The sequence below is a fragment of the Peromyscus maniculatus genome, chromosome 3, assembly GCF_049852395.1.
Source record: "Peromyscus maniculatus bairdii isolate BWxNUB_F1_BW_parent chromosome 3, HU_Pman_BW_mat_3.1, whole genome shotgun sequence".
Taxonomy (NCBI): Eukaryota; Metazoa; Chordata; class Mammalia; order Rodentia; family Cricetidae; genus Peromyscus; species Peromyscus maniculatus.
This window is the reverse complement of record NC_134854.1, coordinates 121881624-121904948: the sequence shown is the minus strand read 5'-3', so window position 1 is coordinate 121904948 and position 23325 is coordinate 121881624. Positions and strand designations below refer to the sequence as shown.

Below are 23325 nucleotides of genomic sequence, written 5' to 3'. Positions count from 1 at the left end.
CGCGGGGCTGGAACGCCGCCCCTGCCGCCCTCCGCTCCAACTGTCACCCCGGCGAAGCACTTTCACTTTTAACTGGAGGAAACTCCATCCCCGCCTGTCCTTTCCCCTCCTGGATTTTTTTTTTTTTGCTCAGAGCTGAGCGAATTGCCCTGGCATTCCCCGCTGCGTCCCTAGTCGCTGACACTCCTCCTTTCCATTTCCCTGGTTCTGAATGGGTCCCTCTCCCCCTCTTCTGAGGGGATCCCTCTGCCCCAGGCCCCTCATTTTCCAGCTCTTTCATCCAGTCTCCCTTTGCCTGGGAACTGTTGTGGCGTTCCGTCCCGGGTTTGGGGGCTCTGCCTCCCTCTCTTCTTCCCCTCCCCAGGTCCCTCACTTGGCAATTGCGATTTTTTTTTTCTCCCTTCTGCGAGCCCTGTTGTTTACCCAGCAGGTGGATGTGACGTCAGGGACGCACAACAGCAAAAAATAACAACATCTCCCTCCGCGACGCGATGGCCTCTCCGCGCGCGCCTTATTTATTTATTTGTTCCGGGATGTGGGGGGGAGGGGGCAGGCGACCCAAGGGCGCCGTATGGAGGTGTGGGTGGCTCTCGGGGGGTCGCGGGGGTCTCGAGAGTGCATGTGGCGGGGCTTGGGCCCAGCGCGGGACTGGGGCGGGTTGGGGCGCCTCGCGGCTGCAACGCTGGCGCGGCTCGGGAACGAGTCCCAAGCGGAGGAATCTATTGTTATTTATTGTGTGGCAGCTGCACGCTGTGCTCGCGGCCCGGCCCTCGCCCGCGAGTGCGTGTGTGTGTGTGTGTGTGCGCGCGTGTGCGCGGGTGAGTGTGTGAGCGGGGGGCGCGCGCGGGCGGGAGTGGGCGCGCGCGGGGAAAGGCCCCGAAAACACCTTAGTTTGCACCGAGAGACCATTTGCCGCGGGTGAGTTCGTATTTTTCCATTTCTGCTCCACTTTTTTTTTCCCAAGCCGCCTCCTGCCTTGTTTCCGCCACTTTAAACAACAACAACAACCAGCACAAAAAAAAAAAAGGAGAAAAAAAAAAAGAAAAAAAAGAAAAAGAAAAAAATCCTACTTTTTACCTCCAGGCTCCACGTGCATCTCCCCCAACCCTCCGTTCTCTACTCGCTCCGGAGTCGGGGCCCAGGCTCGGCGTGGGTGGGGGCCGCGCGCGGGCGCTGGGCTGGAGGAAGCGCGGGAGGCGCCCGCACCCTTGGGTTCATTTGCATAAGTCACTGTGGGGTGCGATGGTGGCCTCCCGGACGAGCTCGCCTCCCCCTTGGCCCCTCGCTCCTCTGCGCTCGCTCTAGCCGCTCGGGTAGAGCGATCAATAAGCCCAGGCGGCCTGTCGCAACTTTGAGTACCCAGCGTCAGCGTTTGGTGGCCGCCTGGTGCGGGTACCCGGGACCTGGTCCCGGTTGGCGGGGGCGTGCGGCATCCTCTCCTGAGCTCAAAGTTTGAACTTGGAGCAAACTTTTACCCTGCTATCCAAGAGTGCGTGCCCCATCTGTACCCCAGGCTGCCCGGCGAACGCTGGATGGCTGAGCAGGGACGCCTGCGCCCTGGGCCCGGTGCTTGGCGACATCCCTGTAGCCACGCGTGTTTTGGTCAGAAGTCAGCGGTGTGGACGCTCTGTAGCTAACCCCTGGGAGCCTGGAAAACTCATACACACACCCGCGCACCCTCTGCCAGACACGCACCCCACGCGCGTTCGGCCCCCGCTTGTCAGAGACGGCGCCCGCGCCAGCCGTAGCCAGATCGCGGGTGGGCATGGGGACAGGGCACGCCTTGAGGACCCTCGGCGCCCGTACTCTGGACCCTCCCGCCACCATACACTTTCGCTTCTGACTCCTGTGCCTCTTAAGCTCAGGGATCTGTCCTGCGACACGCGCGTGCGACCGCGTCCCTCCGGCCCTGTCCCGGCCACCGATGGCTCTCCGTTTCTCGCCTGTGCGCAGCTTTCCTCCCGTGCTCTCAGCGCTCGGTTCCTGTCCCTCGGAGACGTCTCTCCGGAGCCGACGAGACCAGGCGGCGCTCGCTTCGGGTGGGGACCGAGGCGGTGGCGGCGGCGCCGGGAGCCGAGGAGTTTGCCAGCTGCCGCAGGGTCGTGGTCATCTGCTGCCTCCGCCTCCCCTCGCCCCCGCCTCCCGCTCCCCCCCACCCCCCCACCCCCCTGCCGCTCTCGGAAACTTTGATTCCTTGTCCCCCCTCCCCACCTGTTGTGAGCTCCGCCTCAGTCCCCGGAGACTGGCGGTGACACACACGGGCGCCAGGGAGCTCCGCGCCCAGAAACAAAGTCGCATGCCCCCCCCCCCCCGGTTTGCTTGGAAATTGCTGCCTGCAGCACCCCCATTCCCGCGCAGCTCCCGCCCCCTGGGAGCCTAAGGACTAAATAAACAGTTGTAACTCCAAACCTTGCGCCTGCCATCTCAGCCCTATCCCACCCCTTTCCCCCAGTCCTGCCCCTCCTTTTTTGTTGTTGCAACTTTGTAAGATCCCGGGAAGGTGCTGAGACTAAGGCTCAGGCCGCGCTCCGGGTCTCCGGATCCCTGCAGGGATTCCCCGCGGCGCATCCTCCTCCCCTGTCCCCGCGCGCTCGGGGGGGTCTTCTCCGTCGGGTTGCCATCTCTATCTGTGGTCCTGGCCCCTTCCGCCTAATCACCTCGTCCCCTTCGATCTCCCCCCACCCCGAAACCTTCACGGAAGGAAGACTTGCTGAGGGTCGTCCCGGTCTCTTGTCGATCGCAGACCCAGAAAGTTTGCCCCAAGAGGACGGCGCACGGCGGGCGAACGAACGGGAGAGGGGCAGCACGGGAGAGGGGCAGCGGCGGCGCGGAGAAGCGTGGAGCTGCCGGCGCCTCCTCCCTGGACTCGGTGGGTAAGTCGAGGCGGCTGTGGCAGGCGCGCGGGAGAGGGGGGGTAAGCGGGGAAGCCGGGGCTCTGTACCAGCTAGCCTGGGCAACCAGATCGTTGTGACCAGGCGCAGGGAGCAAGGTATGTGCCTATCAGGCTGGTAGGGGCTAGCAAATACGGAACCTGCTTTCTTCCTTTTCTCTCACTTTCTTCCCTGAATCCGAAAATCTGGAGATCAAAGTTAGCGTGGAATGTGAAGTGTAAAATGTGACATCTCTTGCTCTCCTTCTCAGCCCGCTCCCCCCTTATAACTATTAATTATTTCCAAGCCATTGTGTCCAATACCCTAGCTGGGCTGATTTCAGAGTGTATTGATTTAGGTTAGGCTCATCCTGCGCTTTCCTCTTAATTTATTTTCTTATTGCTTGACTAGAGGACCCCAAATGAAGCTTCTCCCCCCCACCCCACCCCCAGCCCTTTCATCTGGGTGGTTTAAGTAGAATAATGAAATTACTATGAACATTTCATTTGAGCTTATCCAGCGTTACTGCTGAGGGCCCAGGGTTGCTCTTACGGCAGTCTCCAGGTATTTTCCAAGTTCAGATTTCTTATTTTGTCTCTGCTCTTTAAGCAAGAAGGCTGCGGGAACATTTTGGATTGCAGTTGAGGAGTCTACCCATTGAAGTCCAATGCACTTCACCTTCCTTGGGCTATAGCCTGGAAGAACTTGCAAAATATCCGAGCCGAGAAAAACACCCAAGGATATCTAAGGATTTTTTTTCTGTTCCTGAAAATGTTTTGCACTCTTATTTTATTTTATTATTATTTTTTTCACATTGAGAATCAGTTTTGGGGCTAGCTTGGTTTGGATGGGGGCTGGTACGATTGAGGTGTTTGATATCCAGGGGTTGTTTGCTTAATGGAGGCAGCTGAATCCCTGCTTATTTCTATTTTCAGGTCATTTTCAAGAATTCCATTCTAGTTTTGATTTTGAATTAGCCACTTCTTTTGAGTCTGGAAAAAGAAAAAAAAAACTGAGCTCATATTTAAAAAAAAAATTGAAATGGGTTTGCACCCCCCCCCCCATTTTTCAAATGTCTCATAATTAAAGAGCACTAAAAGTATAAATGAAATCCAACCACTTACCATTCAAAAAGTGTCAGCTAAAATCTTAGTGCAAAGGGGGAAAGGTTTAGCATCTTGCCAGTGGCTGCAGCTCCCCTGCTCCCCCCATTTTGGATTAGTCATTGTAATGGGGGGGGATTCACTTTTTTCTTTCTTTTTTCTTCTTCTTCTTTTTTTTTTTTTGAAAAGTAAAGTAAACAGCCTCCAACTGCTGAACCTTGACAACCCAAATTAAGGAAGCAGGGGAGATCAAACAGGGCTGCTGCTGGGCTGTTGTCAGGGGCTGCTATAAGGGAGAGCCCAGCAAGGCTATATGTTCACTTAGGCAGAAATGGACCATTGCAAATGCTTATCTTTATTGTGCAAGGGAAGCCTCACTTGGAAGGAAATACCCAGCCTCTGGGCTGCATTTGAGTTCCTATGGATGCTGAATTGCTAAACAAGTTACTATTTTGTAATACATTTCTCTTTTTTTAGAAGAGTGTACCCCAAAAGGTATCCAAAGAATATTAAGTCATCTGAATTCTGTCTTGCTGGCTAACCAGAACCTCACCGTGGAATTCTTTTTACCAACATTAGACTCCCACACCAGTTAGATAACATTTTCTCACATCCAGCTTAGAAGCTTTGCCTTCTCAGGGAAGCCAGGGTTTTATATGTGAGGGTTTAAATCTGCCGTGTAGTTAAAAACGAGAAAAGAAGAAACCCAAGTGCTGAAGCCCACTCTTGGAATTTAAAAAAAGGAGAGAGCCTTCTCTAGATTACACATGACCTCTTTTTTTTTTTTTTTTTTTGATTGACATTCAGTATGACCAGCTGCTACTTTATTCAGGTTCTTTGTAACTTGGCCTCCCTTGTTGTCTAGGAAATTTTAACTACTTTACATTTTTAAGGAAAGTAGTAACAGTAATTACTTTAGCATTTTATTTTCACAGGTTTATCAAAGTAAACCCAATGAACTATCAACTATTCAAAGTAACTGTGTCTAATGAAGGGGTTTACATTGCTGGAGATGTCTTCAAGATACTATGTTTATATTTCAATCCTGAAGTATAAACTATGTAACACTTTTTTCCGGTTACAAACTATCTCCAAATTAAATGTCATCTTTAATTAAGTAGGACAAAGTAGGAAATAGGATAAGTAAACACATACAGAAGAATAAAAATCATTGTCATTTAAGGCTTGTATTTTTAATTAACTAGTGCCTGTCACATAGTGACTACTTTGTTTTTTTTAATAAGCTAGAGTTTCATAACCATGGTACACAACATGTTTCAAAGTCTGGCGCTTTTATTGGGTATACCTTTATTGTATAATTAAGCAATGTGGGTTAAACATACACATGGATGCTGTTAGGCAATTTTCTGCAGTATATCATGTTTTTAAAAAGCTGTAAATATTTTCTAGTAAAATCATCTGTACCAACAATAGCAGAAGTTAATCGAGTTAATATTGGGCCTAAGCATTTTTATTTTGCCTCTGACTAAGGTTTTCCTTGCTTCTCTCCAGACCCCTGACTTTGTACATTTGCATTCTTAGGCTCTGTGGAAGGGTGGTATGTTTGCAGCAGTTGTTGAAATGGACAGAAGAACTGGGCTATTTCCCAAACAAATATATTTTACTACAGCCTGACCAGTCCCAGAATTATGAAAGAGAAGGGAGGGGATAGCACATTTGACAGCCTCTTTCAGCCCGGCTTCCGCTTTGCAGCCGTTCTTATTGTATGCATTTTTAGTTTTCACCGTTTACTTGACTCCAACTTAATTTTGTACCTTTATCTTCCCTCCCTCTCTCTCTCTCTCTCTCTCTCTCTCTCTCTCTCTCTCTCTCTCTCTCTCTCACACACACACACACACACACACACACACCCAGAGACACACACACACACACTGTATTCTGACAAGTTTAGGTGCTAGAGGTCCAATCCCATTTCAATGGCTATTGCAAGAGTATTTACAGGGATAGCCAGAGTTTTGCCTTTTAAAAATAATTTTAGGTACACGTTAATCAAATTTCAATAGATTGCAGGCTGACAGAAAATAGTATAAATTTTGTTTATGATTTGGTTACTTTAAGGTACTTACATTAAAGAAACTCATTTAACCCCTGAGTGCAGAGCATTAAGTAGGGAGGGAGCTCTGCAAAGGCCTCCAGCTGCCCTTTGCTCTCTTGATAATCTTAAATTACTACAATTTAATTGCAACTTCAAGGCATCGAGTATGGGCCGTTTCTGCAGGTTTCAGGAAGGGTTTCCAGAGCTTAGCTTCGTTTACACAGGTGCTATTTTTATTTAAGACAATTTTTTTTTTCTGGGCACTTTTTCCTTTTTTTATCTGGTTAGATATAATATCCCTTATATACATTTCAGTGAAGGTCGTTTTTGCTAAGTAAGCAATACTGGCCAGTGTCTTAAAGCGTGTTTTAAAATCTAGAATATAAATAAAAGCCCTAAGCAGGGAATTGATTGTCTAGGGAAAATATCCAAGAAAGTCCAAGAAAGGCACTTGATGACTGAGCAGGTGAATCCATACATGAGGTTTTGTATATACATTTATTATTTGCAGGGATTTTTTTTTTCTTCCCAGTAAATCCCACCAGGTGATCAAACACAGAGCTTGTGAGAGAATCCAGCCAGAAAGGTTTGCATGTTTTCCCAGTGGTCTTCCCCTTCCTTGACTTGTTCTCTTCATCTGCAGGCCACTTAGCCATAGGCCAGGCCTGGTATGCAAGGGGCCATCTTCAACCGGATTTTGAAAATTGCTTCTCATGCCTGACACTTGGATGAATTAAAGTTGGAGATGCCAAAAGCTGGTGCAGCAGCAGGCTGTGATAGGAGATGACTTCTTAAAATAGGGGCCAACCTGGCCCAATTCGGATGCCTTCCGCATGCCGGTTAACCCCTTCCCTCCCTAGGAGATTCTTTATCTCAGTGTGCCTGGGGCCACAGGGTTAATGGAGGGAAAGCAGGCTTGGCTTGTGTCCCCAACCTCAAAATAAACGTAAGCAACATCTGATTTTAAGAAATGCTTTGCTTTGGCTTCCTCCGGTGATGTCCTTGCTCTGTCGCCTCCAGCCTGGTGTTCTGCAGAGAGGAAATACGTAGAGGTCAAGTGCATGGCAGTTAGGAAAGACAATTAGACAGCTTTCTTTGTTTCTTTAGTAAATTATTCTTATTAATTACTGTCAGTTTTGTGGGAAGGCATTTTTCAAACCTGGTGTAGAAGGCAGCTCCCATTCATGAGAAGGTGCTGGAAGCTGTGTTCTTTTCTCCAGTTTGACTCACGTGAGGTGAGGTATGTCAGCCCCGGCTGGCTTGTAAACATCTCTCTGGGGCTTGTTTGGCTTCCTGCAGTCCCCTGACACCCGTTTTCAATGTATGCATTGAACACAACAGGTTGGTTGTTAGTATGTGGTTCTGAAAGTGAGAAAAGTATTTCTTAGGCAGCCAGGAGAAGAAAGAGCTATGTGTGAGGAAGGGCCTGCTACCTGAACAGGTGCAGATGCCTTTACGACACCTACTCCCCCCCCCCCATCTTCCTGTTTCACAAAAGCCCTGGTGTGGGCACTGGGGGAGGAGGCTCTTGTCACCTGGTGCACTTTACAGTGACGCTGTAGTAATTTAAGGCTGGCTGAGTGCAGAGGGCACTGGGGGCTTTCTCTTGGTTTGATCTTGTTCTTCCAAGCACTCAGTTGTTGGGTTAAATTAGTTTCCTCAATCCCAGTACTTAAAGTAACTAAATCGTAAACAAAATTTATATTAGATCCTGACAACTAATAATCTATTTAAATTACATTAAAGTATCTGGGCAAAATTTTAATTAAAGACCGAAGTACTGTCAAGCCCTGTAAATATCCTGACAGGTCTACTCAAACGGAACTGATACCGTGAAATATTTACATATGTCTGGTGTGTTCGGAGCTTCTCAGCAGTGCCTGTCCTGAGCTAATTGCACTTTCTTTCCAAATCATATTTTTAATAAAATAGTTTTTTTTAAAGGCATATGAATACACACACAATTGTGTTCCAGAGTTCTGATTCTACTCCAGTCCTTCCTTCTGTGATGAGTTTATTTTCTCCTATTGCTGAGGTAGAGGGGCCACTGACTAGAAAGCGTATCCTCCTGTTTGATTATAGCAGTTTGAAGATGTTAAAGGCTAACATGTCTTTCAGAGGAGCCAACCAGAAGGTGAGAGCAGGTCTCCGATGAGCCCGTGTATATTTTAGATTAGATTCTCTTAGTTTAAAATGGGGATTTTCTTCCGAATTTTCTATTTGGATACATGTTTGTTTATTGCCAGTAAGTCAGGTGGACAGTGACATTTTGTCAGGTTCCCTGATTTTTGCTAATCTCGTGATTTGCTTGATGACTAGAATGCTCGGTTATATTTCCAGCATCAAACTTAGTGTGACTTCCCAAGATGTCTTTCTCCCTCACACATGCATTTCAGCCTTGGCCTTTCTGTGTTTTCCAGACTCCTGTGAGTTAGGTGAGGCAGGGCTGTCTCTGAGCTCAGCACTTCAGCACCAGGGGCTTGCTTTACTGCTTTAGGTCAGTGAGTAGGGCGCTCGGAGGGGTGTTTTGCTGGAGCCCTGCCTTCCCGCCAGGTGAACACAGGGATCCAGGTAGATGCTCTTGTTAGAGGTGGGGAGTTTGCAGGAGGTCTTAGTTGGGATGTTTCAGAGTGAGGTTCTCTGCTCACTCGCATTGAGGGTGAGGCATGATGAGTGAGGATGAAATTTAGAATACATATGGATAGGGTGATTGTTAAAATGCACATTCTTGAAACAGAACTCTGAGTGTGTGTATGTGTGTAATTGTGCACCAGTGTGCTCTGAGACAGGAGAAAGCCAGGTATTCTGCTCTGTCTGTCACTTTCTGCCTTATTTTCTTACGATAGGGTTTCTTCCTGACCCTGGAGTTGGTTGTTTTTCAGGTAGACTGCCTGCCTGGCCAGCAAGCTCCAGGGTCTCTCTCTGTGTCTCCGTATCACAGAGCTCCAGTTACAGGTGTATGCAGCCCTTTGTTGCTTTTACCTGGGTATGGGCTCCAACCTCAGGCCCTCATGTTTATGTAGCAAGCATTCTTGGCCACCGGCCATCGGCTCAGCCCTCGAATCTGAATTTTTGGTGACTAACAAATAGAGTCCACTTACAACAAAATTTCTTCTGGAGTTCTCATGCCCACAGAACTGAGATCCACGGTCCTAGGTGATAGCTGTCCCTGGAGGCAGGCAGTGACGTGTCCCCTGCTGAGTGACAGTGGCCATTTTTGTTGGTTTATTTTACTTTGAGGCCTGGTCCTGTGTTATTTATTATTCTTTGAGTTTGTATTTAGAGTGAGAAATCAGTTGTTTTTAACCAAAACATGAATATTTGAATCTCAGCAGAGTTGTAGTTAGAGCACAGAGGTGGGCACAGAGCCAGCCTGTCACATCTGGGCGGGGCTTTTTTGCTCGAGGAAAGCATCCTCTGAAGTCTCACCTGCAGAAGCCAGGGAGAGGAGAAAGCTGGCTGCCTCAGTTCTCAGAGTCACAGAAGTGCCTGCAGCCACCCTGTGGGAGGATTTGTATTGCTTGGCCACTGTGAGACCTTAACCAAGGCGGGCAAGCTCCCCTTTACAGCCAAACACAGAAGGAAACATTGCTTGGAGACACACACAAGAGTCTCAGGATTGAACCCAGTGGAAGGAACATTCTGGAGCATCATTAGCTTCTACAAAGCATCAGATGCTTTCCTTTGTGATTTGTCTCCCTCCGTGTTTGCTGGGTGGTGTGGTCACCATATGGCTGCTAGTTCCTGTCAAATGGCATTCTGGAATCTTCTCTTTTCTCTCACGATTCCATTTTGATTTCAAAATCTAAGCTGTCTACTTCTTAGGTGAACCTGCTGGCACAAGTATTGTGCGTTCTCTAAGCATGTCGGGAGATTCTCTGAGTGTGTGATGGGACATGCATAGATACTGATGGAAAGAGCCTAGCCAAGAATACCACACAAATAAAGAAGCAGAATCCTGACAAGAATGCCTCCTCCAAGATTAGGAGATAAAGGAAGATGAAGCGCTGAGGAGGCCGGTGTAGATCTTCAGATCTTCAGCTGAAGATCTCCCTATTCAGATCAAAGAGTTATCTAAATGAAGGTTATCCTGACATTTGGGTGGAGGTGGGGTCTGTGTTTGTAATGGGCCTTTTGAAGTTACCCAAATTTCCCTCACCATTTTTTAATTTGCATTTTAATTCTGGGTGTGGCCTCATTTTAATAACAGCCCAAAACTATTCTTACTGTTTGGGACTTCACAGTTAGGTTGGCTCTGGGTTCTAGTACCGTTTCGGATAATTATATTATACAGAATTCATTTGCTTCTGTGCAGACCTTTATGTACTTAAAAAACTTCTCCATCAGGCTAAACTTCAGCACTGGGGTGTGTCCACCACCAAGTTGAATGGTGACTAGACTGGGAACAGATTGGCAGGATGAAGGTGAGGTGATGGGAGATGGGCATGGGGAGATGGGGCATGGAGCTGCACCTTGCCATCGGCCGAGGAAATCTCGGTTTGATGGTAACTGATGTGTCTTGCTTGTTGAAAGGTTGTTAATCATTTCGTGAAGAAAGGTTAAGGAACTAACTGATATTTCATTAGGGAATCAATAGCAGTCCCCTTTTAGTGTGTTCTCTAGTGAGTTTTGAATAGGAAGTTGGCTGTGTTTAATTATGTGGAGAGCAGGTTGTCAAACCTTGAAAAGCAGGGGACACAGTCCCTTCAGAAACTATCACTGTCCATGTAGGATGGCAGAGGAGAAAACCCATCTATTAAACTAGTTTCTTAAATGGGCTCTTCTGGTACACCTTGTAGATTTGCTTCTATTGTGTGTGTCTACTCTGGGTTTAAAGAAGGGTTCAGCTTCCTAAATGTGCTCACCTTTTCTAAATGGTGGCTTTTGTTGCAGCAGGATGCAGGTTGACAGTAAACGTGAGGCTCTTACTTGGGTTAAGTGTCCTAGGAGCAACTTCTCATCCTCACTGCAGATGGGGGCCATTTCTACCGTCACCCCTGTTCTGTGTTAACTCCAGCCCAGTTTCTAAACACCCCAGGATCGGGGTGGGAGAGGCCTCTGTAACAGGCATAAGCTCACCTTCCTCTAGCACCCTTGTGTTCTGATGTCACACACAGGGACTGCTGGCATTCTTAGCAACTGAACATTGAGCAGATCCCCAAAGAGAAGTCTCACTCCAGAGTTTTGTTTTTGTTCTGTTTTGCTTCGGAGACAGGACAGTTACTTTTACTAAATTTAGAAACTTTCTGTGGTGGAGATGACTTTCCCATAGCATAGAACTGCTGGTAAAGAATTCCTTGAGCATGAGGTAATAACAAGTGATTCTGAAAGCCTTGGAGATGGATTTGGTGTTGGGGCGCAGCGCTTCAGGCTCTCTCCGCTGTGCCCAGTTGTGGAATATAATAGTGATGCCTCCATCCATCAGCAATGAGAATTTCAGGGGAAGGAAATCAGACAGTTGTATGTTTGTATTTTCCAGATCGGGTTATGAAATATGTAAGGCACTAAAGGAACAAAGAAATATTTCTTTGGAGCATCATGTGTCTCTGGCCCAGCTTAGACACACATAGTGGTTTTGTATAAAGGCTGCTGGCCTCATCTGTCCTCAGTCCTCCAGAGGAGGACACTTTTCCCATTAGGCAGCTTTTGCTCCCTGAATATATTTATATATTTAATATATAAGTAGGCATTACAGGGGTAAGAGGATCTTACGTTCGTGCGCCAAGGTTTATATTATAGTACCTTACTATATGTATTCTTTGGCAACCTGGCTTTAAGCAAGTATCCAGTATAGCTAGTGAAATTCATCCATATGGGTATGTGTAGTGGTAGCTGACTTCCCCTTTCCTTTCTTATGTTAGCTGTGCATGGTTTTTTTTTTTTTTTTTTTTTTTTTTTTGCATGTATGTGCACCTCGGGCATGTGGAAGTCAGATGAGGGAGGGGGTCGGAAGAGGGAGTCAGATCCCTTGGAACTAGAGGGATTGATGGTTGTGAGCCATCGTATGGGTGCTAGGAATTGAATCCAGGTCCTCTGCAAGAGCAACAAGTACTCGCCCCCCCCCCCCCCCAGCCAGCTCTGCAGTTCCCAGTTCCTTTTTTCCATGTGTACCATGTGCAGCACTGAATTTTAACCCAAGAAGAACTTGTTATGTTTGAACCTAAAACCTAACAGTGTAAAATGTGTGCTAATTGTGAAGCCTCTAGTCCTGACTTCAATTCTGTAATTTGCTTATTTGCATGTACTTTCAGAGGAAAATAACCTTAAATAATCTCAACCATTTATCAGGGAGTTTGATTAAAAATAATCTTTCAAGTGGCCGATCTCTTCTATTAAGGGATGGGAAAAAAAAATAGGCATTCATTTGAAGGAGCCTAGCCATTTCCTCATTCTTATTTAAAGAGTTGGCTTAGAACTTAACAGTTGCATATGCAGGGTAGTGAGTTAAAGAGCGACGTTTAATTAACAGGCTCTTTATACTTCTGTATCCTGGGTATGATGTAGCACCTTGTTCTTCAGTGGAGAAAGTGATTTCTGCATAATTTAAAGGGCTGGCATCTTGATGGTAAGAAAGCCATATAAATAAAGATATGCTTAGATGGGAATCAGAACATGTTTTTAAAATAGTGTGCATGTCTCCTTTCAGCTCTGTTACCAAACTCGCTGCAGAAGCCATAGTTGAGGCTCCGTGATTATGGTAATGACCAAGAGAATCGCTGGTGCGAGGCGAGATGGCATCAGCGGTATAATCGGGGAAAGTTATCAGGTTTTTTTTTTTTTTTTGTCATTAAGTATTAGTGATAAATAATGCACCGTTCACTCTGAGCAGATAGAACATATTTAATTCTGATGTACAGAGTTTCAATTTCATCAGGCTCATTGCAAAGTAAAATGATAATCTTTGGTAATTTGAGAGGAAAGAGAAAAGTCGTTTGTGTCAGCAGGACTATTGGGGGCCGTCTCGACATGTTTACCTTGACAAGCCAGGGAAGGTTGGGAAAAGTTTATTATTATTATTATTTTCCTGGACAACTTGGTTATTTGTGCTGACATTTTATTAGAGTATCAGCTACTCAGTAAATAGCACAAATGGCTGGAGATGTTAAACAGAATAGTCTAAAGGTAGCTAATGTTTCTCTGCAGAAGGGAGAAAAATCCAGCGGAAGGGGAATGTTTGGACAGTGCTCTTGGGAAATGCCGGGCATGTTCAACGGGTACAGCAGAGCTTGTTAGCCAATAAACAACAGGTTTAATTTAAGCGGAAAGTGGGTCGCTCATAGCCAACAAGGTTGTACTTGGTTGCGGTTTTTCAGCCAGAGGTCAGGCTTGTACCATGGCATCTTTAAACCTTGTGGGAAGCAGTGACCCTACCTCCCATGTCGCTAGTCAAATTCTCTGCAGCAGACACTTGCATCTCTGTAGAGGGGAGTCAGCGCCTGTCCTGTTGCTGTGTAGTTGTATCAAGTCTCTCTCTCTCTCTCTCTCTCTCTCTCTCTCTCTCTCTCTCTCACACACACACACACACACACACACACACACACACACACAGTTTTAAAGGCTCTAAGACTGGATGATTGAAAGATACGGGAGTCTGATGGGAGCCTGCTCAGAGGACGCTTCTTCCAAGGATGCACTATAACATTCTCTGGAAAGCACAGCCTCGCCCTAGCCTGGGCCAGCGAGTCCTGCTCTTCCTTGCTGATGTCCCTTGCATGGGGCCATGCTGGCTCTGTCCAGCCCTGCCATCTGCTCCTCCAGCAGTGGACTTCCCTGTGGTAAGGCGGGCCAACTGGGTCAACCATTGTGATCTGGCAGATGTCCCCGGGGAGCTAAGATCAGCCAGGCTCATTTTTATGTGTGTCCAAAGCCAAGATTTCAACTTGGTGAAAAGCTGTGGAATTTATCTCCCAAAGCGTCTCCTAAACTCTGCTTTTCCTTTCTCCAACTGCCTGTGCACAGAGATGATTGCTTAATGCTCCTAATTATGCGATCCCTCGGTATTTTCGAACACCTGTGCGCAGTTCAGATCCTGGGTGGTCATGGAGCCTGGCTCTGGCAATTGCTTCTCTTGCAGATCGGGGAAATCCCAGGGAGCCTGACCATGCTTCCTACATGTGAGCAGAGGATCAGAAAGGGTGACCCTTTCTTTTGACCTCAAACTTGAGCCCTGTAAAATATCTTTAGCCCGTGGGCTGGGGCTACTCTTAACAATAAGTAAGTCAAAAACGATGTCTTCAAACTATTTGTAGCTTGTCATATCCATTATCTATATACATATCTTTAAAAATATTTTTTTCTCTTTTCCTCTGCCAAGTGAGCATTCAAGTTTGTATTGGAATGAGGAGGCAAGTGGGGGCCAGTTTCTTTTTGAGCCATGCAGTGTTAACGGAAGAGTTTGCTGGGCTCCTCTTAGCCTGGCATCAGGATGGCGGGTGGGAGACCTGTCAGAGTTCCAGAGGGCCTCATTGATGGTCCAAACCAGTCACATGTTTGTTACAAGGAGACTGGAGTTTAGAGGGGGGATGCGACATTGACATATATATTCACATGTATGTATCCATGTCAAATATGTATGTGTACATGAATATATGCTGTATGTACATATAGATATATTCTTGGATAATGATGTACAGATGATGTTCTCTCTTTCGTGTGTGTGTGTGTGTGTGTGTGTGTGTGTGTGTGTGTGTGTGTTTCGCGTGCGCGCGAAAGTGTGTTTGTGGAATCAGGTCTGTGCTGGTAGTGATTCTCAGGAACCATCACCTTTTTTTTTTTTTGTCTTTTGACAGGGTCTTTTACAGGGTTTGCAATTAGACTAGGCTGGCCAGTGAGCCCCAGGGATCCACCTGTCTCCACCTCTCCAGTGCCAGGTCACAAGTGCATGCTAACAAGGCCAGCTTTTTACATAGGATAGGTGCTTGCAGACACTTAGGTCCTGCTAGCATGGCAGCAGATGCCCTCTGAGCTCTCTGCCCCCACCCAGACAGACTTGACTTTTCACTGTAACAGAAGCTTTTTTGGTGGTGCTGGGAATTGTGCCCAGGCTCTTGGGCAAGCTGGGCAAGTCCTCTACCACTGAGCTACATCCCTAGCCCAGGGACGTTTTCTTTTCTTTTCTGTTTTTTTTTTTTTTTTTTTGAGACAGGGTTTCTCTGTGTTTTCCTGGAACTCCTGGAACTCACTCTGGGGCCCAGGTTGGCCTCAAACTCACAGAGATCCACTTGCCTCTGCCTCCCGAGTGCTGGGATTGAAGGCGTGCGCTCCACCCACCCCCCACCCACCCCCACCCCCCGGCTGCTTTCTTATATCATAATGTGTTCTATGTAATTGTTGGTGACTTCTTGGTCCTTCAGTCAGTGTATTTATATGTCATTTTCTTCTTTTTGAGAGCAGCACCATGAGGGCCAAATGTTCTCTGATGTTTGACTGGTGTGTCTGTAGGAATCCAGAGATACACAGAGCGGGCCTTTGGTGCTGCATTGATGGAAGGCGGGGGCCTGATTGTGGTAACATAGTATGAAGTATCAGGGAGTGACTTCCGTGAGTTATCACACAGTCCCAGCTCCTGAGGTTATCAATGGATGTACGATCGTACAGACATGCCACTGAGTCTCTCAGCCGTATCTGTGTCTTGCTTTTCCTGGGTTGCAGATTGGAGCATGGATTTGGGGTGAGATGAAAAACAGTTGTTTTGTCTCTTCATTCCATATCAACTTTAGAGAATCAGGAACCTAGGTGTCAGAGTGCCAGTGGTCCATGAAACAAGTTCCTCTAACAATGTAAAAAGTTGGAGTCTATGAGCCCTTTGAACTTTCAGTCTGTGCATGCGTGCGTGTGCGTGTGCGTGTGTGTGTGTGTGTGTGTGTATGGTCTCCTCTGCAGTTCAGCTGTGCCAATGGCTTCTGAGGCTTTGGATCTATGCATGCTCCTGCCTGCCTCTCATCCCTTCCTCTGGCCCTCTCCCAGGATCTCACCTTTGACTACTACCTACTGTCCTGTCCCCATTGACCTCCACTGCTGTCTCTTGCTCTGGTCTTCATTCCCTAAGGAAGTTTCTGGATCTTAACTAGGATGGCAGCCCCGGGAATGAACCACTGTCCATTCTCTTATTCCCAAGTGTGAATAGTAAGTGTGCAGATTCCTCCTGAGAGGGCTTCTGCTTTGAGGAATTAATTGTCCTACTCTGGAATGGTTGACTCAAGCCTTGCAGAAAGCCAGCGTCCTTGAGCGTGCATGTGCTCTAGTGGCCAGTAGGGGCGCACTCCTCACAAGGATGAAATGAGCTTCCCTCGTGGGGGTTCCAATCTAAGTTTGAAGCTGAGAATGGAGTTTTAATTTAATTTAATTTTCTTGCTATTACAGAATTTTAAACTATCAGCGGGTTCACCTTGAGCCAAGCACTTTTGATTCTCTTCTGTTACTGGCTCTAATTCTCTACATTTTACATCCTGGCATCCTGAGTGAGTAGTTATGGTTTGAGTTTCAAAGGGTTATTTGAGTTTCATGGTATTAATGGCAGGGTCAGTGTCTGGTGTTGGCCAGCAGGAGGTGCACATGAACAACTCAGGCAAAGCCTTTAGCAAAGTATTGGCCCATGCAAACACTGCATTTTGGTAGTTGGGTGTTGATAGTAATTCTTCTTCCAATTACCTGAATTTGTGTTTTATGGGGAGGCATTGTAGTTCACTTCCTCCTTTTCCTTTAGTTGTTTTGATAATGAGAGCTGACAAGGGGAATTCTTACCCTTTGAGCTTTCTTCCTTTGTTCCAACTTTACCTACATTTTCCTCCGTGCAGGGAAAGAATTGGCTCATCTGGTACTCTTACTGTCTGTGTAGAGCCAAGGGGGAGTGTTGGGAAGAGTTTGTGTGGTACACTCAGAGACCACACTGGAGGATGGCCCTTCCACGTCTCCATGGCCTTTGGGGATTGCAGGGAGGGGGATTGGTATCACAGATGGTGTGGTTTATGGGAAGATACGCTTTCACCATCAGTTGAGATCTGGAGTTTTTCCCACAGAGAACAAGGGTTGACTCTGTCAGCTTGGGGTGTGGTGATGAGGGAAAAGGAAGCACAAATCAGCCACAGAAAGTGACCCCTGTGGCCCCCGCCCCCAAGCAGCGGTGGGTTTGGGGCATGAGAACCTTCCTTCACTGTATTTTTCATATTTCCACTGGATGCCCTTGATACATCACTTTTGATATCACTGTGACAACTGGTGATGACGCTACTGTAGTGGCCCCAGAGATAGAGTGCGTGAGGGTTTTCCCTGCTCTGGTTTGGGGTTTGAGTACATTATTTTCTCCCTGGCAAAGCATCTCTCATTCAGTTCCCAGGGAAATGAGGCTCTGTCCAGGACAGTTTTTACCCGTGATCCTTATACAGCCTCCATCTCTCTCCCCCAGTGTCTGCGCTGTTGGAGAGGGTTGGAGAGGGACCTCACCCTGTCCTTGTGCTTGTCACCCACACAGTGGTCATAACCCATCAGGGCAAGGACTTGCCTCACTTGTGCTGGATGCTCCTGGAGGAACTTGGTCAGAGTTTTATTTATTTTTGTCTGTGCACTCGTGTGTGCACAGATGGGCACACGAGTGGGAGTCAGAGGTCACCCTTGAGTGTTGCCCCTCAGGTGCAGTCCACCTTTTATTTTGAGATTGTTCTCTCACTGGCCTACAGCTTGCCGAGTAGGCTAGGCTGGCTGGCCCAGGAGCCCTGTCTCTGCTTCCTCATGCTAAGATTACAAGAGCATGCTGCTGCTGCTGCCGCCGCCGCCGCCGCCCCTGGCCTTTCACCTGGGTGCTGGGGATGCATTGGAGGTCTTCATGCCTACAGGATGAGTGCTTTACTGACTGAGTCATCTTCTCAGTCATTAGTCAGAGTTTTCACTTGTGCATTTCCATTTCCTAGGGATGATGTAAAATACAGAGGGGGCATGAAGTGGTTCCATCTGCCATTGTGGAAGTAAACTACGTGTATATACGTTCATTTATCCATTCAAATAGTCACTCATTTACTTGTTTATTAGTTCCCGGTTTATTTACACCTTCATTCATTGGCTCAAAATTTGTACTGGGCCAGGAAACATTCCTCTCTGACCCCCGGCTGCCCCAGCTTGCTTTGGGATAACCTCAGGTGTTTTGATACAAACCACTTGGATGTCTGAAACCAATGTCATTATTCACAGGAATCTTGGTCAAAAATCTTACCCCAAGCCAGGTGGTGGTGGTGCATGCCTTTAATCCTAGCACTCAGGAGGCAGAGGCAGGCAGATCTCTGTGAGTTCAAGGCCAGCCTGGTCTACAGAGCAGGCTCCAGGACAGGCACCAAAACTACAGAGAAACCCTGTTTTGAAAAACAAACAAACAAAAATTCTTGCCCCATTCATCTTCAGTCTCGCTAAATATATGGCCACCCCAAATCAGATGAGTCTTCTTTATGCTAGTTCTGATTCCCATACCACACAGCCACCACTTAGATTTTGACTACCTAAAATCCTGGACATTAGTACACCAAGAGTGAGCGGGCTCTTTTTTCTAGCCTGGGTACTTAATTAAGACCTGACAGATTGATTTTCCATTAGGCCAGAAGGCAGGTGTTCCCTTGATTTGAATTTCTTATTAAGAGTCTGTCTAGCTGTGTCTCCCTCAAAACACACACACACACACACACACACACACACACACACACACACACACACACACACACACACGTATAGTTAGCAAGACTTTGTGGGAGAATGAATTGTATAGAACAAATGGGTTAAAACCCAGGTTGGACAGCCTTATGGTGAGTTCCTATGATGGGCCTTACCGCTTGCTGTGTGCCCAGGGCCTCTGTACCGTGTCTGCTTGAAGAATCTGAACTCTCATTTTCTGACCCTTCACACTCTATCAGGCACAGGGTGACAGAAGCACTGATGTCAGCAGACCTTACTCCTTGGTAGAAGGTTGGGCTTTTTCCCATTTGTCCCCCAAAAGGAATGAAAGTAACTTCCCCAAAGGATCGTTAGCCTTCACAGTGAAATTTAAGTTCCAAACCTCGGTTGATTAAAGTCAAGCTCTGTGAAAGCCATTTTGTTCCTGTTACACCACGTTGGGTTAGCGCTGAGGCCCTGAGTCTGGGGCACTGGTTGAGGTGTCCCCAAATCCTGATCTCACTTGTTCTTGTCTGTCAGACCCACTGCGGTGCTGTGGTGAGGGCCAAGGCTGGCGTCCAGGGACTGGGGGCCGAAGAGTTCGGTAACACTCGTTAGGGCTGTTGATCTTTCGGTCACCTTTCCTCTTTCGCAAATGTACATGTAGAATGGCCTGACATGGTGGTGCATGCCTGTGATGCCAACCTTTGGGAGACGAAGGATTAGGAGTTTGAGGCTAGCCAGAGCCGTGTAGCGAGTGGCAAGCCAAGCCTGGGTTATAGTGTGAAAGCTCCATCTCAGAGAACCAAACCAAACCCTAAAACACCACCAACAGAGAGCCCTAACCAACCGAACGTGATATAACAGACTCAGCTTGTTCTCTGGACTGAACTGGCCCTGGGAAAACCATCCCCGTACATGTTAGCTCTTACGGTCTTTCTTATGCTTGAATCTTCTCTGGTTAAACGTCGCCTGAAGTTTAAGTAGCCAAGGCTTAGAAAGAAGGATGGGCTTTGCAAAGATGATTCAAAGCTGGAGGACCACGCACCTCATAGACACATGTTGGCTGTCTGGCTGTGTGCTGGAGATGGGTTGACTGGTTCCGCTGAGTCTCTTTGCTTTCAGCTGAGCCCCTGACATCTGGACCTGCCAGTGTTTGGTTTGCGTCTGCCACCGGTGCAAGTGCGGATAACAGGAAGGGGAGTCTAAGGTGGCCCGAGGGAGCCTCGTTCAAGTGGTGCCAGGCAGGTATGTGGCACCAGTCTTACCACCTTACCGGTAATGTGCCCTGCTCTGGGCGGTCCCACGTGTTAGGAGGGCTGCACAGAGAAGTCACACCACTGCTTGGCACCAGCCTGCCGGGTTCTTCAGAAGGTATGTGTGGCGAATTCTGGCCCTGGGAGCCGGTGGTATGAACACACAGCTGTACCTGTCGAGGGGCCCCAGAATGTCGCACTATTGTTGAGGCTCCTCAGTTGTGTGCAGAGAAGGATCATGGAGTAGGTGGATTTTCACCAGGTGTTTAGTTAGAGCTGAAAGGTCTCCGTTTGGGACTCCATTATGTATTTCCTCTTTTAGACCCAAGGCTCGGAAACCAGCTTTTCTAACTGTTTGCATACTCTTCCACTCTGACCAGTGCTCAGGTTTACTCTGGTCTTTGCCCTACAGCTTTCAGGAAAGCCCATGGCTGTCCTGTCTGCAGAAGAGGTAAAGTCTCTCTGTTCTTGGCATAGTTCTGATGACCTCTTGGACATACACTACGTTGAATAAAGTTTGCCAAGCCTGGCCCACACTCTGGGAGGGTCCTCTCTATTTCTAACAGTCTGGATGTGTGTAAAGTGCTCATCCATTTCCTGCCTTTGCTGAACGAGCATCTCAGTCCACTTGTGTGACCACATAAGGCAGCCAGAGACCTGGCAGAGCTTGATCCTTCCCGTCTGCTCCCTGGCTGTGTACACACACAAATAGACGTACATTACTGCACATGTGCACACAAACACACACCCCTTGTGGTTTGGTCCCATCTTTCCTTGCAAGGCCACACTGGTTCCTTCACTTATCTATCTAACCTCACTACGTTCTAGTTCTGTTTGTCTTGTAAGTCTCATCCATCAAGGGCGCTGTTCATCTTTTCCTGTTGTCTTCAAAGAGGGGCTTGGGAAGGCATGGTTCTTCAGTCCTGACCATGTGTCTGTGTGGCTAGTAAGTCATAGCTTAGCTACGTATCTGAGGATGCTCCATTCTCACTGTTGTGGGATCAGGTCTTGGTGTGGTGGTTGGTGTTTGTATAACTGAGAGCAGGTTTCTGTCCTTGCAGTTTGTTTTCTGAAAGGTGGTTTGCTGGCATAATGTGACAGTGTGGTCCGTCAGCCTGGTACAGCCTCAGCCTTCAGGCAAAGTGGACGTAGTGGTCGCTGTGACTGGTGCCTGGAGGCAGCAAGGCCACTGTGCATCGGTCAGTCCAGCTCCACCAGCAGTGCCCTGGGTTCTGAGCCTGCAGGTCAGGTTCTCATCCCCAGCCTCACTACTCAGGCCACATGACCCTGCCCCGCTATTACCCATTTCTGTGCTTCATTTTTCTTACCCACAAAATGCTATGTTAGTGCCGAACATGTAAGGCCAGTGGTGAGGATTAGAGAAGCAAAGGCTTGTAACACACTTAGCACAGGGCAGAGGGCCTAGAACATGGTGAGCCCTTGGCCCATCCCAGAGCCTCCTGTGGTTGCGAGGGTAGTGCCCACAGTGAGAGCAGAGCAGCCATCTAGTGGGCGCTAGCTGAATGTTTTCAGGTCCCTCTGTGGCTTCCCGACATAGGGGGCAGGAGTCCAAGGCAGAGCCTTGTTTGCAGAGTCTTGGTTCTAAACCCAGCCTTTCACCAGGTTTTCACATTTGGCCACTTGCTTCTTTGCCTGGGATCGGGACACATAGATGCGGTTTTCGGCAATGGATAGCAGGTCCTGGCTTTGCAAGGAGGAGAAATGTCTGCTTGCTCGTTGTACCACTGACTTGAAGTTTCTCCCTTCCTTACCCCGTCCAAGTCAAGTAGGGCAAGTGGAAAATGCAGCCTTGGGATCGGCAGTGAGGGAACAACACAGAGGAATGCCCTGGGGCTTAGGGAGATGGCATCTGGTGGGCAGGGATGCTGTCTGGGATCACACACAGTCCCTCCCACTCACGGGACACCCATTCTAAGGTGCCCTGTGCATGCCTGATTCTACAGACGGGACTGACCACTGCATACTTAGGGTCAAGTTTAATATATAAATTAGGCTCAGCAAGAACCTAACAGTAATATCTTAGTACAATGCTTACAGAAATGCTACAATAACAATTATGTGAGTGCCGTTTCTCTCCCAAAATACCCATTGAAAAAAATCTCAGTATGTACTTCATCTCAAGCAATGGAAACCTGGAAGGAAGATGAAACCCCAGGTGAGGGGGTGCCTGGCTATCCACTTAAGAGTACTCTTCCTTCTTCTTCCCATCACACCCCCAGGCAACCATTTGACATACTTTACTACCTATATCTTGTCTATTCTGCGTATTACCTGTGAGTGGAGTTGTCTGTGTGGCCTTGCATGTCCGCACAATGTTATCAGTATTTCTCCATGGTGTAGCAGGAGTCAGTGCTCCGTCCCTTTTTGTGGCTGAGTCCTATCCCATTGCATCCATTGGCTGGGCTTCATCTGTGTTGATAGATACTTGCTTTCCACTTCTGGCTTTTACAATTAAGGTACTGTGAGCATTCATATATGGGTTCTTGTGTTGACATATGTTTTCGGTTCTCTTGGGTACACACCTAGAAGTGGAATTTCTGAGCCATATGGTACTTTCTGCATTTAACCTTTTGAGGAGCCACCCACCTGTGTGTTTTCCATTTCCACCAGCAGTGCGGAGGATTCCAGCTTCTCCCTGTCCTCACTACTCTTTTCCCCGTGTGTGTGTGATTCACCGTCATGCACTGGAATCTGGGATGATTCTGATGACTTGCTTCAGTGACTATACCTGTTTCTGTGAGACAGGTTCTGTTCTGTGAATGGAAAAGATGAAGAGTAAAACCATGCGGTATTTCCTTAGCAGCTCAGTGTCTACGGAGCAGTCAAACAGACGCCCAGGTTGGGGTTGACTGGAGCCATTGCAGCCACCAAGGGTAATGCTGGACCTTTGTTGTATATAGTATGGCTTTTCCTCCAGGTATACGGTGATCACCGTCTTGGAGTAGAGATTACCTTGACCTGGTGGCTGTGGCAATGAGTGGAGTAGACACAACTGGGCCATATTATCTAGACCAGTGGTTCTCAATGCTCCTAATGCTACCACTCCTTAATATAGTTCCTTATGTTGTGGTGACCCCCAACCATAAAATTATTTATTGTTACTTTATAACTGTAATTTTGCTACTGTTATGAATCATAATCTAAATATATCTGTGTTTTCTGATGGTCCTAGGTGACTCCTGTTAAAGGGTTGTTTGACCCCCATGTTGACAACCACTGATCTAGAGGAAGAGCGCGGCTCTGTGGTCCAGTCCCCTTCTCTGCTCCCTCCCAGAAGGCCTTCTTTCCCCAACAACTCATTTGTGAGTGGTCCTTCTCTGATTGCCTTGTTGTGGTTTTAGAACCCATGTCCGCCAGTCAGGCCTCTTTTGGGGTTAGAGGTGAAG

At 47.6% G+C, this 23325-nt stretch overlaps 1 protein-coding gene across 2 annotated transcripts in view; it reads left to right on the top strand.

Annotated features, from left to right (window-relative positions):
* Positions 1–23325, top strand: part of Eif4e3 (eukaryotic translation initiation factor 4E family member 3) — a 263456-nt gene that overhangs the window by 174321 nt on the left and 65810 nt on the right. Inside the window, exon 7 of one of the 2 annotated variants that reach the window (XM_076567461.1) lies at positions 2744–2869. In XM_076567461.1, the coding sequence (XP_076423576.1) occupies positions 2744–2869 (126 nt within the window). Of the gene's footprint in view, positions 1–2743; positions 2874–23325 lie in introns of both variants that reach the window. The other variant, XM_076567460.1, reaches the window with a different exon arrangement.